The sequence below is a fragment of the Peromyscus californicus genome, unplaced genomic scaffold, assembly GCF_007827085.1.
Source record: "Peromyscus californicus insignis strain IS unplaced genomic scaffold, ASM782708v3 Scaffold_4__1_contigs__length_199733344, whole genome shotgun sequence".
In the NCBI taxonomy this organism is placed as follows: Eukaryota; Metazoa; Chordata; class Mammalia; order Rodentia; family Cricetidae; genus Peromyscus; species Peromyscus californicus.
Genome location: NW_026294562.1, coordinates 21,915,569 through 21,931,684, shown reverse-complemented (window position 1 = coordinate 21,931,684; position 16,116 = coordinate 21,915,569). Strand labels below are relative to the sequence as shown.

Genomic DNA, 16,116 nt, shown 5'->3' with positions numbered 1-16,116 from the left:
ACCCGAGGCCAAGGTACCTCCACAGGCTGAAGCCTTGTGGCTAGACAAACAGCAGTAACACCAGGACTCAGAGGCCAACAAAACTAAATGAATGAACAAGCCCTAGGCTCTCCTCCACTTGTCCAAAAAGTCCACTCCCAACCTCCAACCTCTGAAGGAATGGCTCAGCCCTGCCCTAACCCTAACTTCAAGGCCAATGAGAGCAGGTAAGCTCTAGGTAAAGCACCCACAGACTTTCCACCCTGGCACAGGAACTCCCAAAAGATTCCAGAAAACTATGCAGGTTGCCATACATACTACTCATCAAAGGCAGGTTAATGAAGTGTTAACTACTTTACATATTCCAACAGCAGTCTCTCTGCCTGGCCTATGGTAAAAAGAAACACTATATCCCCAAATTAAAGACTCACTCAAAATAAATTTGAAAGCAGGTGCAGCCCACAAGGTCTACACCCTATAATCAAGGGTGCCCTGTCTTCCTTGAGGCTTCCTTGTGAGAGTCACTTGTGGAATCCAGAACCTCAGGCCACAAAGCCCCATCTCTGCTGGGGCTGAGGACGGGAAATTATTCACAATGATGCTTCAGGTGAGCATTCAAATCGCCCAGAACTTTAATAATTAAAGATAAAACCAGGAACGTGGACTGTCACGCTGGCTGGCTGGCTGGCAGCCGTGGGGCCTCCTGCAGCAGCTGTCTTGACAAGGCCCATATCTTCTATCAGTGCGCAGGGATGACTAATATTTCCCGTTTCCCCAGGGGCCTCGCCCCCTCACACCTGCCAGCGCCCGGCTCACTTATGCACCATGTCCCACAAAGCAAACACAAAAATGGTCCGAAAAGGCCTACCACTGCCTTGGCCAGCGTTTGTGGACCTGGCAATCTGATTTTCAACAGTCACCACCAAACTGTGCGGAAGCCTGAGGCTCTCCCAGCTTCCTCCAGCTACTCTAATTTCGGTCCCTGTTGGGATTTTGTTCTCTCCGGGGCCTCTATTCTCTTTGTTCTGCTTAAACACAGTTCCTACTCTGGCCTTCGCCTCTCTACCCAGATCTCTACTGACCAGGTCACTGGGGCAGCGATTCAGATCTCCCAGCTCCAGTTCCAGCCCTCCCTACCTCACCCCTATCCTCAAGATTGTGCCAGTCCCCTGTCACAGTCTGCCATGCTCACTGTCTAGGAAGCAAGGCCAAGTGCAGGAGAGCCCCGCAGTGTCTGTGCTGCATTGGCCTTGGAGAGATTCCCAAATAACAACACACCGGAGAAATGTCCCCATTTCCAACTCTACTTGCTAAATCAACTATGAGCCTTGACCAATACCCTGTGCTCACAGGAGACAGGCACCCCACACTGGCATTGCCCTGACTAAAGACAAACTCCAAGCAGAGAGGAGCAACCTGCAAATGAATCACCTATTTGTACAACAGAGGAGGAAGCTGCTCATGTGTACAGGTACCACACAGACTCTAGGCAATAGGAGAAACTGTTTAGATTCTGCATTGTCTGACCTTTCATACTGGGAAACCAAGCTCAAAGGTCAGCACAGGCTGCTGTCAATAATCAATGCAGAAGGTACCATATAAATGAGTAATGAGCATTCATACTCACCTGCAAAAGGCAACTCCAGCATCTACTAACACCTATTCTTATTACAGCTGCCACATATAAGCCAGATGCCCACCTCCCACCCAAGACAGAACATCAAGGCAAAAATGGGGATGGGCTGACAGAGCCGGTTACAGGCTAAGCTTTCAGGATTAATGCTCCTGAGCATCACACTCAGGCAACTTGTATTCCTTCCCCACACTGAGAATTCAGGTTGTTGGGAACAGTCTCCTCACAGGTCAGTGCTGGGTCAGCCATTTATAGACACGAGTTTCAGATACGCGTCACTGGACCTACCACTTGCCCTGTGCTCCCAACTTGGGTGAGACAAGATGCCACATCTTTCATGCATTTCTGAAGTGCCCCTCCTGCCTGAGTCTCCCCACTCCCACTCTGCCTCCGCAAATAAAGCTCTCCTACTTCAATAACAGAAATGCACCATTTACTGCCTGTCGGGGGAGACAGAGGACCCTACTCTCCTGGTGCGAATGAGGAAATAAACTTATGAGACTGGAGCCCTGCCTAACTCCCTCCACAACATTTGCTTAATGAATGAAATGAGACTGTCGTGGTGCTGAGGTTCAAAGCCAGGACCTTGCACATGCTAGGCAACTGATCTACATCCTCAACCACATTAGAGGTTTGTTTTTTGGTTTTGCGGGGTTGGGAGTTTTGTTGTTGTTGTTGTTGTTGTTGTTGTTGTGTGGTTTTGTGTATGTGTGTGTGTTGTTATTTGTTTGTTTTGGGGTTTTTTTAGTGTGTGAGTGTGTATGTGTGTGTGTGTGTGTGTGTGTGTGTGTGTGTGTGTGTGTGTGTGTTGGTGTGTGGGTGTGTGATATTTATGTAGCCAAAGCTGACCTCAAACTGCAATCCAGTTCTGGGGTTATGGCTGTGCACTGCCCTCCAGCTGTAGGACACTTACTAAAGTTCCATATAAAAGCAGGGCTCTACCTACCATCCCTGAGACCAACATCAGAACTTTCTCTTCATTCAAGAAAATGAGGTATCCCTAGAGCAGTGTGCTACTTTAGTTAGGCCTGCTGGCAAGATGAGGCAATCATGGGAATGACATCACCAAGACCTGAAACCTTGAAGAACAGATCAAGCCCCAACTGCTAAATGACCCAACTTCTGTCCTTTCTCTTATCTGCACTCCTTTGGTGAATATTTCTGTTCTAGTGAGTGATGGAACTAGAGGAACAGAGATAGAAGGAGGAATCTGCAGGGACAAGAAAAAGGTCAGAATTAGGTGGGGTAAATCAGGAAGAATGAGACAGAAAAAGATCCTGGGGATGAGTGACCAACTTGAGAATTCAAACGACTCTGTGAACATGGCGGCAGTTTCACATGACCAAAGCAGCCCCTGGCTTTGAAATCTGCAGTTCTGCCCTGCTCCAGGTGGTCAGTGGGTCTGGGAACACAGCATACATATTCTTTTCCTCATTCTTGTTGAGTGATTAGTGGGTTGAGGATGGTGCTCCACTGGGAGAATGCTTACCTAGGATACACAAAGCACCACATAAAACCAAACATGATGGCATTCCTATAATCCCAGACCTGGGAGGTAGAGACAGGAGGATCAGGAAGTTCGAGGCTAGCCTGGGCTACATGAGACTGTTTCAACAATGACTATAACTAATGTGTACTATGACAACTGTAAATTTTTGCATTATTGAATCATGTAATCCTCTCCCTGAAGTCTTCTTGTTTTCACAGCTGAGGAAACTGGGTTGCTCTAGGGCTCAGGCAGGATCTAAGAAGCAGCAGAACGAAGACGTGAACCAAGTATCCTGAGAACAGAGTCCACAGTCCTACTCACTCTCCACCCCTGCATCACAAAAGGAGAGAGCCACACTCAGTAAGAAGAGACCTAGTCCCAGCTCAGTCCGACCAACCTCATAACCTTAAGCAAGCAACTCTCTGTGCCTGTTATCCTCACTATAAAGCAAAGCTAGTCACAGATGTATGGTAAAGAAACTCGAGTCTTAGGACTGCGATCCAGTCTGCCTGAAAGAACCGCCTGAATCCAGCATTCTAGACCTGTGCTAGCCACAGAATGATCACCAAGCACAGAGAGCCACTGAACATTCAACTGTGGCACATGTGGCTGAGAAACTGAATTCTTATCTGTAGTCCATTTAAATGAATTTACATAGTCACAAGCAGCTAATAATGGCTACTACACTGGACATCTGGGCTCTAGCTTATAAATGCCAGCAGGGCAGGTACCCTTTCCTTTTACCACTATATTCCTAGAACCCAGTACATTCCCTGGTGCTCAAAACTACCCACTGAGCAAATAAAAAGCAAGGCTCTTTCCAGATGCTTCAATGATATTTCATCTCCCTTACAGGTATTGATTCTCCAGCATTCCTGTCAGTAGGAGGAAAGCCTTGTCTGAAAAGGTGCTCCAGGCCTCCCCATGCAATCTGTCAGGGAACCACCCACACCATGAAAGGTCTTTGGTGGAGTCAATCAACCCCTGAAACTTCTACTTACTAGTCCAGACACGTAGCTTATAGGTTTAAGAAAGCCAAAGTAAGTGTTTTAAAACACTTATCTATATGTAATCCATATCTATATGTAGATATAGATCTATATCTAATCTATATCTACGTGTAATTCATAGTTAAGATGACATCCATCTTACATTATAACAATGTGAGCTTATTGAACAAGTTCATGATTATAACCTAGCTAAAGGAAAACAGTCCTCTAGGGTGAGGGCTGCCATCCTGAACCATTATCTCCACTGACCTCAGTATCAGCACATCTGAACTTCTCAGCTGCATGCATGGCCACGAAATGTGCAGCAGGATCCCAACATGTAGACCTTTTCTCTGAGAAAACTCCATAGATTCTGGCAGACAGACTTGTATTATCATATTTTTCAAGTATTTCTTGGTGGAAAAATCAACAATTAGTCTAAATCTCCTATGTGCCAGGGACTGTGGAAGACACCAACGATAAAAGGCTGACTATAATACATTCCTCCAAGACAGCCGGTCTAGGAAGAGTAAGATAACATATATGAAGGACTCACTCTGTAAGACACAGAGCTGAGCTTTAGAGAAAGACACAGAGCCGATGTTATACCACAAAGGATGAACATGCAAAACACTACATGGCTGCCTGAGCAGTGACCTCCGGAAGAATCCTAATACCATGCTGTCTTAGTTTAGGATTCTACTGCTGCAAAAGAACACCATGACCATAGGGCAAGTTGGGGAGGAAAGGGTTTATTTGACTTACACTTCCACATCACAGTTCATCACTAAAGGAAGTCAAGGCAAGAACCCAGAGGCAGGAGATGCAGAGGCCATAAAGGGTTGGCCATAAAGGGTTGTTGCAGAAGCCATAAACTGAGTTTGCTCATCATGGCTTTATGGCTTACTGAGCCTGCTTTCTTATAGAACCCAGGACCACCAGCCCAAGGATGGAACCACTCACAATGCACAGTGCCCTTCCCCATGAATCACTAATTAAGAAAATGCCCTACAAGCTTGACTACAGCCTGATTTTATGAAAGCATTTTCTCCACCCTCCCTCCCCGCCTCAAGACAGGGCTTCTCTGTGTAACAGCTTTGGCTGCCCTGGAACTCGCTTTGCAGACCAGGCTTGGCCTTGAACTCACAGAGATCCACCTGCTTCTGTCTCCCTAGTGCTAGGATTAAAGGGATGAGCCACCACCGCTGGGCTTGAAGGCGTTTTCTTAATTCCCTCCTCTCAGATGACTTTAGCTTATGTCAAGCCAACATAAAACTATCCAGCACATGCTTTTTTTGCACACAGTAGCTCCTCAGTACAGAGAACTAAGCCAGCACCTGACCAAGTGTGCTGAGTCAACTGAGACCCAGAAAGGTTAATTGACTTCTTAAGGTAATCCATATGGTTACTTATGGGGCATAATACAGCTCCTGAGCCTCACCATTCATGACCCCAACATTCCATGATGGTGTTTCATAGTATTTCTCTTTCTACACAGTGTGAGAACAGGCAGGATCTGCTGCCTGGGGTTATGTCTATTTCAAAATAAACCATGATTTATTTTGGTAAAATTGCATCGTTGGGTCTGTCTGGAAGTCTAATGACTGTATGCCTACTGTCTTAGAAACATATTCAATTGTTTAGCAACCATCTCAGGCCTGGGGTTACATCACAGTGGTAGTGCACTTGCTAGCACACCCTGAGTTTTATCCACAGCACCCCAAAGGTGTGTGTAGGGTGAGTATCTCTTGGGCATATACTCAGTATCAGGAAGCATAAGCTTAAGAGCTTGGCTACAGAGATGAAATAAATTTCTGATAAAATCAGAAAGCTGAACATTTTCCCTTCTATCTTCTCCACAAATATCACTAAAAGAACAAAAGAGAAACTTGTTTCTTAATGGCAAGAAAATAACAGCACCCAAAATATCCCAGCAGAACCCAGGGATTCACAGTTGATCACCATGCAGCAGCTGACTTGGGATCCTGCTCTGTCTACTCTAAGTGCCAGCTGGGAAAGGAACCACTAAGCAAGTGGCCAACCCCTGGCACAGAACCTGAGGAGTGCTGAGGAACTAGAGGCATCGCTGACTTGAAGGGGAGAAACAGGATGGGGCTAAACAGCAAGGGTTACTTTCTGAAAGTTCGTAACAGGAGCAATCAGACCCAGGTTCCTTTCTTGAAACTACTCTAGTGGAAGCGGCAGTCAGCAGAGGACTCAGACACAGCAAAGGGAGGCATCTCTTAGAAGACAGTGGGATTGAGTGAAAGTCTTCAGAGCAAACAAGATAACTACAGCCCACTCCTCACACACACACACACACACACACACACACACACACACACACACACACACACACAGAGAGAGAGACAGAGACAGAGACAGAGACAGAGAGACAGAGAGACAGAGAGCACTGGAGTGAGCAGGCTGAATCCTCTCCAGGAAAACCTTCCATAGCAAAGGCCCAGAAATACCTACTGATACCTAAGTTTCGCCATTTGGGGAAACAAATAAAAAGGTACTCTGCTGGATGACCCTACAAGGAAATTAACAGGTCCCTCCTGAGTCCCACAGATGCCTGATGAACATTTAAGTGTCCACCTTTAAAATACAAATGAACTAACCAGGATCAGCACACATGGGAAGATGGCTCCAACGGGAAGCACTGCAACCAAAATAAGCAGAAAGGGGCACTTGGGAGAAACAAAGACAAGCAAAGATCAGCAGAAATTTCCCAAAAGTAATCAAAAGTAAAAATAAAGAAGCCAGACATTGTGAAGAACATCTGTAACGCCAGGAAGGAGACAGGCTGGAGGATCCACAGTTCAAGTCCAGCCTAGGACATGGAGGGAAGGGAAGGGGAAGAGAGGAGCAAAAGAGGGAAGGAAATGGTGCAGGAACTGGGGCACTCTTAGGAAGTAAAACAAGGACACATATTTCATGTAAAAACATGAACATAGACATTTAAGAACTGAAAACGGTTGAAGATAAAGATACTCCTTAAAAATATAAAAATAATAAAAGAAAATACAACTTTTTAAATTATGAACTCAACCCAGGAAGTCTAAGTAACAGGACTACCAAAGACAAAATACAGGAAAATGGAGAAAAGAAGACTGATTATTCATACGTAGGAAATCTGTCAGATTTTGAAAGATGTAGGCCTTCACCAAAAGAGCAAATGGAAGTGCAGCCTAGTATCTTCCCGTGTGTATCTAAGCCTGGGCTTCTCTAGTTCAAGAGTGCCTGGAACTCACTATGTATCTAAAGATGGCCTTGCACTCTTGATCCCCAGGCCTTTCAAGGGCTGAGATTACAAGCATGCGCTATCATACCTGGCCTAGACCAGTAATTTTTAAAACAAGGAAATTTCAAATAGAGAAAATGAGAAAACATCCTAAACATTAACAAGTTCCCCATAAATGATCAAAAATAAGAATGGTATACTAATTTTCAGCCTCAATATTGGCACCTAAAGTACAGTGTAACAATGCCTTTTTAATCTGTATTGGAGGTGTCAGGGGTGTGGGGGGTAGGGGGTAGAGGCAGGCAGATCCCAGTGAGTTCAAGGCCAGCTAGGTCAGCATAGTGAGTTCTGGGCCAGCCAGGGCTACACAGAGACCCTGTCTTAAGAAAATAAAAAGAGCCAGGTGGTGGTGGTGGTGCATGCCTTTGATGCCAGCACTCGGGAGGCAGAGGCAGGCGGATCTCTGTGAGTTCAAGGCCAGCCTGAGTAAGTTCTAGGAAAGGCTCCAAAGCTACACAGAGAAACCCTGTCTCTCAAAAAAAAAAAAAAGAAAGAAAGAAAGAGAGAAAGAAAGAAAGAAAGAAAGAAAGAAAGAAAGAAAGAAAGAAAGAAAGAAAGAAACTAAATAAAACTGTAATAGAAAATGCCATTCAACCAAAAATTCTAGATAAGCCAAACCACCAATCAAGTACTAGTAAAGAATAAGACCGTGTAGTGTATGCAAGTTTGAAGTGATCAGCTCCCACAAACCCTCTTTCAGAAACTTCTGGAGGAATAAGCCAACAGAGGTCAAAACAGAGGTAGCAACCCATGGATTGATTCCAAGCAGGAGTCATGCCACAGGCCTACAGGTCAACAATGAAGAGTAGTGGAGAAGGGTAGAGGGCTCTAGAAAGGAAGGCTGGTGAGGGTATGTGGCAAAATAAAAACAAACACATCAGAACACAGAGGTGTTTTAAAACTGCTGTGTGAGACTTTGGGGGTTAAAAAACACTAACTTGAAGAAGTAAAGCCGTTGTCAGTAAATTACATAAGAAAGTACCACTAAAGTATATTGTAAGGATCAACCATAAACACTATTTGCTCAGTCAAAACAATGCAAGCATTAAGTATCAATGTAACCAAAAACTGTGATTTGCCATATGAAAGGATTGGGAAAGAAAAAGTTGGGGAGAAATATCAGGAGAATTAAACAGTATCAGGAAAAATAATAAAGGGTATAAAGTAACTATCATGGAAAAAATAGTGGTCCCTCAAAGGTGTCCAGAGCCTAAGCTCTTATACTAGGAACATGTTTAGTTATGTGGCAGAGGGGAACTGAGGTTTGCAAACGGACTCAAGATTGCTAAGCAGGGGGCTGGAGGGATGGCTCACCAGTTCAGCACACTTGCTGCTCTTTCAAAGTAACCAAAGCTCAGTCCCCAGCACCCACATCGGACAGCTTAGAACTGCCTATAACTCTAGCTCCAGGGGATCCAACACCCTCCTCTGGCCCCTGCCAGCACCTGCACACACACGGGCATACACACAAACACACATGGTGGGGGTGGGGGGGTGATAGATAAATAAAGGGCAAAAAGAAATTTCTATTTTCAAAAGTTGCTAATCAACTCAGGTTAAAATGGGAGACTGTCCTAGATTACCGAGGCAGCCCACGGCAATTATCAAGCTCCTTAAAGGCGGAGAGGGAATCAGACAGCAATGAGACAGTACCGATCAGAGACAAGCAGTGGCAGAATGGCTGAATCAGCCATCACCAGCACTGGCTGGGCTGGCTAGTTTTATGTCAACTTGACACAAGCTAAAGTCATTTAAGAAGAGGGAACATCAATTAAGAAAATCCCTCCAAGGCAGTGGTGGCGCACATCTTTAATCCCAGCACTCTTGGGAGGCAGAGGCAGGCAGATCTCTGAGTTCAAAGCCAGCCTGGTCTACAGAGTGAGTCCAGGACAGCCAGGGCTCCACAGAGACACTCTATCTCAGAAAAGAAAGAAAGAAAATCCCTCAATAAGATCAGGGCTGTAGGCAAGCCTGTAGGACATTTTCTTAATTAGGGATTGAAGTGGGAAGACCCAGCCCATTGTGGGTTGGACCATCCCTGGGCTGGAGGTCCTGGGTTCTATAACAAAGTAGGCTAAGCAAGCCATGAGGAGCAAACCAGTAAGCAGCAATCTCTCCATGGCCTCAGCTCCTGCCTTCAGGTTCCTGCCCTGTTTGAGTCCCTGTCCTGACTTCCTTCAGTGGTGAACTACAATAAACCCTTTCCTCCCTGAGTGGCTTTGCGGTCATGGTGTTTCATTGCAGCAACAGAAATCCTAAGGCACTGGCTTTGAAGATGAGGAAGAAGGCTGTCTTGAGAATGCCGGCAGCCTCTGAAAGATGGCATCAGGGAGCAAGCAGGCTCTTCTCACAGTAAGCACAGTCCTGCCAACACCGTGAATTTTGCCCCGTGAGACCCTTCTCAGACTCCTAAAAGAAGCTACCGTACGCCTGGGTTGCTGAACATCCCTGAGTCTGTAGGGCTCTGTTCCTGCTGCAATGGAAAATCCTACTGGTGGCTGACTCTAGGGAATGGGTTACCGGGATGATACTGCCTTCTTTGTAAGTCTTCGCATGTTTCTTGTAGCTAATACTACAGTGTCTGTCTGTCTGTCTGTCTGTCTGTCGTCTGTATGTCTGTCTGTGTTTGTGTGTAACACTTAGGTATAGATTCCTCTCACTTTCCAGATCTCACAATATGGGGGAAGAAGACCAGGAAACCAGCAAGAATAACAGAAACAGGTGAACAGAGGAGGAAATGCATGTCTCTCAGATATGAAGGAGTCTGAAGTAGGAGGCAAAGGCTACTGGTGAGGGCACAAATCTTAGTGTGAGACAAGCCCGGCCTTGAGGATGTAGAAGAGTCAGCAAGTGAGGCTGGAGGGCCGTTCTCAACACCAACAGGTCTGAGGTCTGCCCTACTCCTGCCTTCTCCAGCTGGGTTACAGACTCTGTGAACACTTGGAAAGAGCCCAAGGTAAACACAGCATTTTCCTGGTCCATCAATTGTATTCAACAGCAAAGCAATTTAAATATGTTTACACTGAAACCAGCACAGATATTCTTGAGTTGAATGCAAATTTCAGGCAGATTTCTAGTATGAAAACTGGAGACTTCAAAGTACTTTCTTGCTTTTGAGGATTCCTTTAGATACTGAACTCGCTGACCACTGAGCACCAAGACTCAATTTGGGGGCTGGAGAAATGACTCAGCAGTTAAGAGTGCTTTCCAGTCTTGCAGAGGACCTGAGTTCAACTCCCAGTATCCATGTTAGATGACTCACAACTGCCTGTAACTCTGGCTCCCAGGGATCTGACGCCCTCTCCTGGCCTTCAAGGGCATCTACAGAAATATGTACACACACACACACACACACACACACACACACACACACACACACACACACTAAAATAAATGAAATTTTTAAAAGACTCAATCTTATAGAAGGACATTATGATACTCACCAATACACTTCCATCATAACATCTAGAATTCCACACCAGCAGCATATTGGTGTGTGGCTTTGCCTAAGGTGGGCACAGGATACTCCTGAATTCACCCCAACATTCATGGGAAAGGTGATAAGTATCTTTTTCGTTTCAAAAGGGTTCTGCAGCCTGCTACAGCCGGTTGGGTTGGTGTAGCCTGGGAAACACAAAATCATCACACTACATTCTCCCTGGATGCACTCTCTTGGCAGTAGCCTGCCAACTTCCTACCCCTAAGCATTACCAGACTCATATCCACCACCAGTCCCCTCACAGTCTAAGCCTTCTTATAAAACACAGTAATGATAATTCTTCCATTGAAGGAAGTCAAGAAACAGGATATATCTCTTGGGACAGGGTGTCCCTGGTGGTTTACAATATAAGGGTGGAAACTTTTTCTACTGTTAGAGCTGGTTTTGTTTTTAAAACAATAACCACATGTCAGAGACCTTGGGGAAAAATTTGTTTTTTCTAGAAAGAGCCACTACTGACCACAGACAAGGGGACGGGAGAGGAAAAATCAATGGAAGGCCGCACAGAAATAAAAAGCAATTTAATTAGGTTTGCTTTTTGAATTGTGTAAAAAATACATATACGTTCAAAAAGACTAAACTGCTTTTAAATTAAGAAAAGAGAACATGAAATTTTAATGAGACAATAATACATTAAAACGCACTGCAAAGATATATTACTAACAGGATGAGGGGAGTAAGCAGGGACACAGCAGGAAGGGAGAAAGAAGAAAGGGACAGAGCAAGGAGATGCAGGGGGAAAAGCCCCAAGAGCAACAAGACACAGGGCCTCATAACGTATCTGAAGGGGGAGTGATGGAAGAAGCCATGGAAAGACGTCCTAGCACCTGAGAGCTGGCCAGAGGAAGGCATGCTATTCATGGCTGGTGGCTTGGGCCACAGACTTCAAAGTTATTATCATCTTTTACCCTTGCCTGTGAATGGTTAATGCTCTGGTTATCCACTGCTCACAGCCCCTTAATTGCTCACTGAAACACTGTGAGGCTTAGCACAGTGAAGGTCACAGGCCAGAGACTCCCTGTCTCCCAAAGATGAGCCACAATTCAGGAGCCCAGTTGTCTCCAAGTCTCTCCTCTGAAAAGTACATGAAATGCTCTCGCATAAAATGTATGGTAGAAGTCAGAGGAAAAGATGCTGCCTGCATTAAAAAGAGATTCATTCCCTGCAAAACTTTAGTTTTGTACTGAAAAAAAAAAAAAAGAGAAGAAATGAAAAAGAAATGCACACACATCACAAAGAAACTGGAATTTCAGCAGAACCGGGCCCAATCTCAGCGCTCACCAGCATCACCACCAGCACACCTGACTCTCCACGTGGTTAAGTTCTGCCTGCTCCAGCAAACTCATTCTACAGTCAGAGAGTCAGCAAGGAGAATCTAAGGCAGGACCAGGGCATTCAACACCTCCCCAATACCACACACACACACACACACACACACACACACACCCCTAAGTGTGTGCTTCTTACTTCACTCTCCACTCCAAGGACACAACAGGAATGCTCTACTCTTAGCTCCAAAGGCTGAAGCGATGGAGTCTCCAGCCTCCCTCTTCATCTCCTGTTTCCTCCTCGCTTTTCTCCCTCCCTTCTTAGGCTCCTCTCACAAAAGGGAGAGCTTTACTCCAGAGCGTAAGACCCAGATTCACACCCCCATCCCAGATTCACACCCCCATCCGCATCTTGCTAGCCATGACCTCAGACAAATGGCCAAACCTCCCAACACTCACTCCTCAGTGAAGGCTGCTGAATGGATCAGCAAGGTCCCCCTCCCCATGTTCCCAATATTTAAATGTTCACCTGTGCGATCATAAATAAAACATAGATGGGGAGAGAATGAATTACAGCAACGCCCTTTCCTTGGCAATCTGTCACCCCATCCTCACCTCCCCCACACACCAACTCGCTCTGAGGGCTGCGTCTCTCACTCTGGATCATTCTGAATTATTTACGTACTCCAAAACCACATGCATCGCACCAATCAAGAAAAAGGTACTCTGGATCCTACAGAATTCCACATTTTAAAGTTCCTTTTCAGTACTGTTGCTAAATACTGAGAATTGAACATCCAACTAGCAAACAGGAAAGAATCTAAAATCGCCATCACAAAATGTACTTGTGACTTTAAATTAAGTAGTGCTACTGGGAAGCCTAGAAAGTCACTGCTCTACAGTCTCCCTGTTTACCAACAAGAACATAGAATGAAGCACAAACCCCAAGGCCCATACGGTGCTGACCAGAACCAAAGCTGACTGTGCCGTCTCTGGCCCAGGTTCTTTAACTAAAATTTTTTTTTTTCTTTTTTGGATCATCCATTCCTCCTTCAAAGACAGGCTAGTTAAATCCTAAACTGCCAGTGGATGCCCTCTGCTCCCACACCCAGAGAAGGGTCCAGAGACAGTGGAGAAGGGGTGACCAGGACATTACCAGTGCCACACAGACAAAGCTCTCTTCCCTGGACCCTACCCTTCCACACTCTGCTATCTGCACCCCACTCTATTTTGAAGAAGAAGAAGAAGAAAAAGAAGAGTCGAATGGGTCTCTGTTCTGCCAGGAAGAAGCAGTTCTTTCCGTCTTTGCCATAATTCCAACCCCATCCCAATATTCCCAACCGCTTCAAAAAGTTTACAGACACTCTTCCACTACAGCAAATAAAAGCAGGTAAGAGGAAGACAGAGCCAACAAAGGGGGCAGGGGTTCTGCAGCAGAAGGCGGTGGTCCTTCACCCCACAGGGTAAAGAGCACTTCATTTAGTTACTAATTGCCCGCAGAGAAGCCACCAGACAGTTATCACAGATCCTCAAGTTGAGAAATACACCATCTTTGACCCCCTAAGAACTAACCCTTCCCTAACCTCCAAAGACGCCCCGAGCAGGAGTGGCCAACAGACCACCCTTTCCCCTCAGGCTCAAGAAGGAGACCTCAGGGCAGGGCTGGCATGGAGTTATTTAAGGCCGAAGCATGAGGGTGGGGCAGAAAACTGTTGGCAGCATCTTCCTCCTCCACCCCTCCCCCTCACAGCCAATGAACACCTAACTCGGAAGACATCTCACTCACCAAAGGCTGAAGCTACAGAACCTCCAAATGTGTGTCTTCTGTCATTGACACTGCTGTCTCCTTCTGCTTTTAATCCACCCTTCAATCACCACCAAGCTATCTTTCCAACCAAAACCACATGCTCAAATCTAAACAGAGGCATTCAAAAATCAAAGAAGCTTGTGGTCAGACAAGCCATCCCTAGCCTTCACCTAGGAAGAAAAAGGACACACCAGAGTGGAGGGCTGAAGGGTGGGGAGATGCAGTCAGAGGCCTAACATGCCAGCCAGGTTCTATGATGTCTCTAGATGAACCTCCCACCTCCTGACAGTGAAATCAATTTGAGCAATTTCAGTAGGTTGGCCCTGTGACAACAGGGGCATCCCAGAGCTCAGCGATTCAAACAAAAATCCAAAGGCTCATCCAGAACATGCTGGGAAAACCCTCGGACTGGATAAAATGAGCCCGCTCAGAGGGATCCCTTCTGCTTTCATGTAGCAATGCATAATAAATTCTGTCTGCCCCGAAAAAAGCATGCACTGATGAATTTCAAAGCCGTAGTACGACAAGCAGAGGCACCAGGATACAGAATTCGACAGCACATCGCCCTTCAAAGGAGCATAATGACTTTAAGCCTCTTTTCCCTTCTATCTTGAATGTCACTACCTCTTATCAGGGAAACCACGCTGGAAAGCAGGAAGGGACTGCCCGGGAAATAGGAGAAAGGAGTAGCTTTCTGTCCCTTTGGCGATGGGCTGCCTAGCGAGAGAGATGCTGTCATTCACTGGAAGGATGAAGGGGCCTGGGCGGTGAGCGGAGGCACCTTATCTCCGGACACACACCCACCACCATACGCGGGTGCAGGCGGGTATGGGCCAGCCGCGTAGTCCTTGCGCCCATCCCGCCGCCTTCGGCTTTGGGATTGGGGGGCGGGCGGGTGCTGATGAATGAACACACCTGAGATGCCTCCATCCCACCGCTGGCTCCTTCCTTCCTCCTCTGGCCGCTGCAGAGGAGACCCTCGGTAGTTTCACTTTCCAACGCAAACCCACCCGGGCTCTCCGGTCTCCATCCACCTACACTGCAGCCAGCCTGAGGCGGCAGGACAACCCCTCCTATCAGAGGCCATGATCGCACTTACCTCCACCTACCAAAACCGAAAAGGCATAAAGAAATCTGGAATCCCCCAAGCTCCCTGCGTCCTAGCAACTTTCCTTGAAGGGATGGAGGGGGACACACGGAGCAGCCGGGAGGCACGGCTCGGCGGAGGTCCCCCGCGGCCACCCGGGGATGCTCTGGGGGGGAGGGGACCCCCCCAGGTCCCTCCAACAGCTGGCCCTTTAAAAGCACCTCCTCCGCGCGCGGAACAAAGGCGCCGCTCCGGGGGCCCGCTGCACCCGCCCGGGAGCCAGCTCGGGAGAGCGCAGCCGCCGCCCGCTTACCTCGCGGGTCTCCGGCGAGGGCTGCGCGCGTCCAGCCCGGCTCGCGCTCCACGCTGCAGTCAGCCCCGCTCTGTTTTTCTGCTACTCCGAGCTGACTTCACCGACACTCCGCGGCCGGCCAATGGGCGGCGGCGACCAGCCCCTCATTAGCATGCCCTGGAACCGTCCACTCCGGCAGCGCCCAGGGGGCGGGGCCTGGCCGGCCGTGACAGGAAGGGGCGTGTGCGCCAATGGGGAGGCGAGGAAGAGCCCGCCGCCAAGCCTGCGTCCCTGGGAGCGGGGCGCGCGCCCGCCCGCGGATCCCCGCGAATAACGCGCGCGCGCGCGCACGCGCGCACCCGCTAACCCTTTCTGCCCGGGGCTGGGCGCGAGTGCCTCCTGACTCCGGTCCTGTGATCTCGCTAAGGGTTTGCCCACAGGGAGCTTGAAAGGAACAGTGAGCATGAAAGAGCAGCCCACAGTGTGTCCTGGCTATATATAAATTAGTTAACCCTGTACCCTTTTGACGATCTGTAAAATGGCATAATAGTTCCCCTTTGGTACAGTGTAGTGATTCACATGTTCAACATATGTAAGACGACGTTTGGATCCATCAGATCTTGCTCATGAAGCTGCCACTCTGGTTATATGTCTAATGCTTCCTATTTTTTCACTTGATCTTCACAGCCTTTCGAGAGAGACCCTATTACTAGTTTCTCTTTTTTTAATCTTTTTTTTTTTTTTTTTGAGACAGATGCTCATGTAT

General features: G+C 47.2%; 1 protein-coding gene across 1 annotated transcript in view; it reads right to left on the bottom strand.

The window, feature by feature from the left end:
- Positions 1 to 14,916, bottom strand: part of Sorbs1 (sorbin and SH3 domain containing 1) — a 258,428-nt gene extending 243,512 nt beyond the window's left edge. The window contains exon 1 of the mRNA XM_052761714.1: positions 14,887 to 14,916. Within this exon, the coding sequence (XP_052617674.1) occupies positions 14,887 to 14,901 (15 nt within the window). The 5' untranslated portion in view covers positions 14,902 to 14,916. The remainder of the gene's footprint in view (positions 1 to 14,886) is intronic.
- Between the last annotated feature and the right edge of the window lie 1,200 nt (positions 14,917 to 16,116).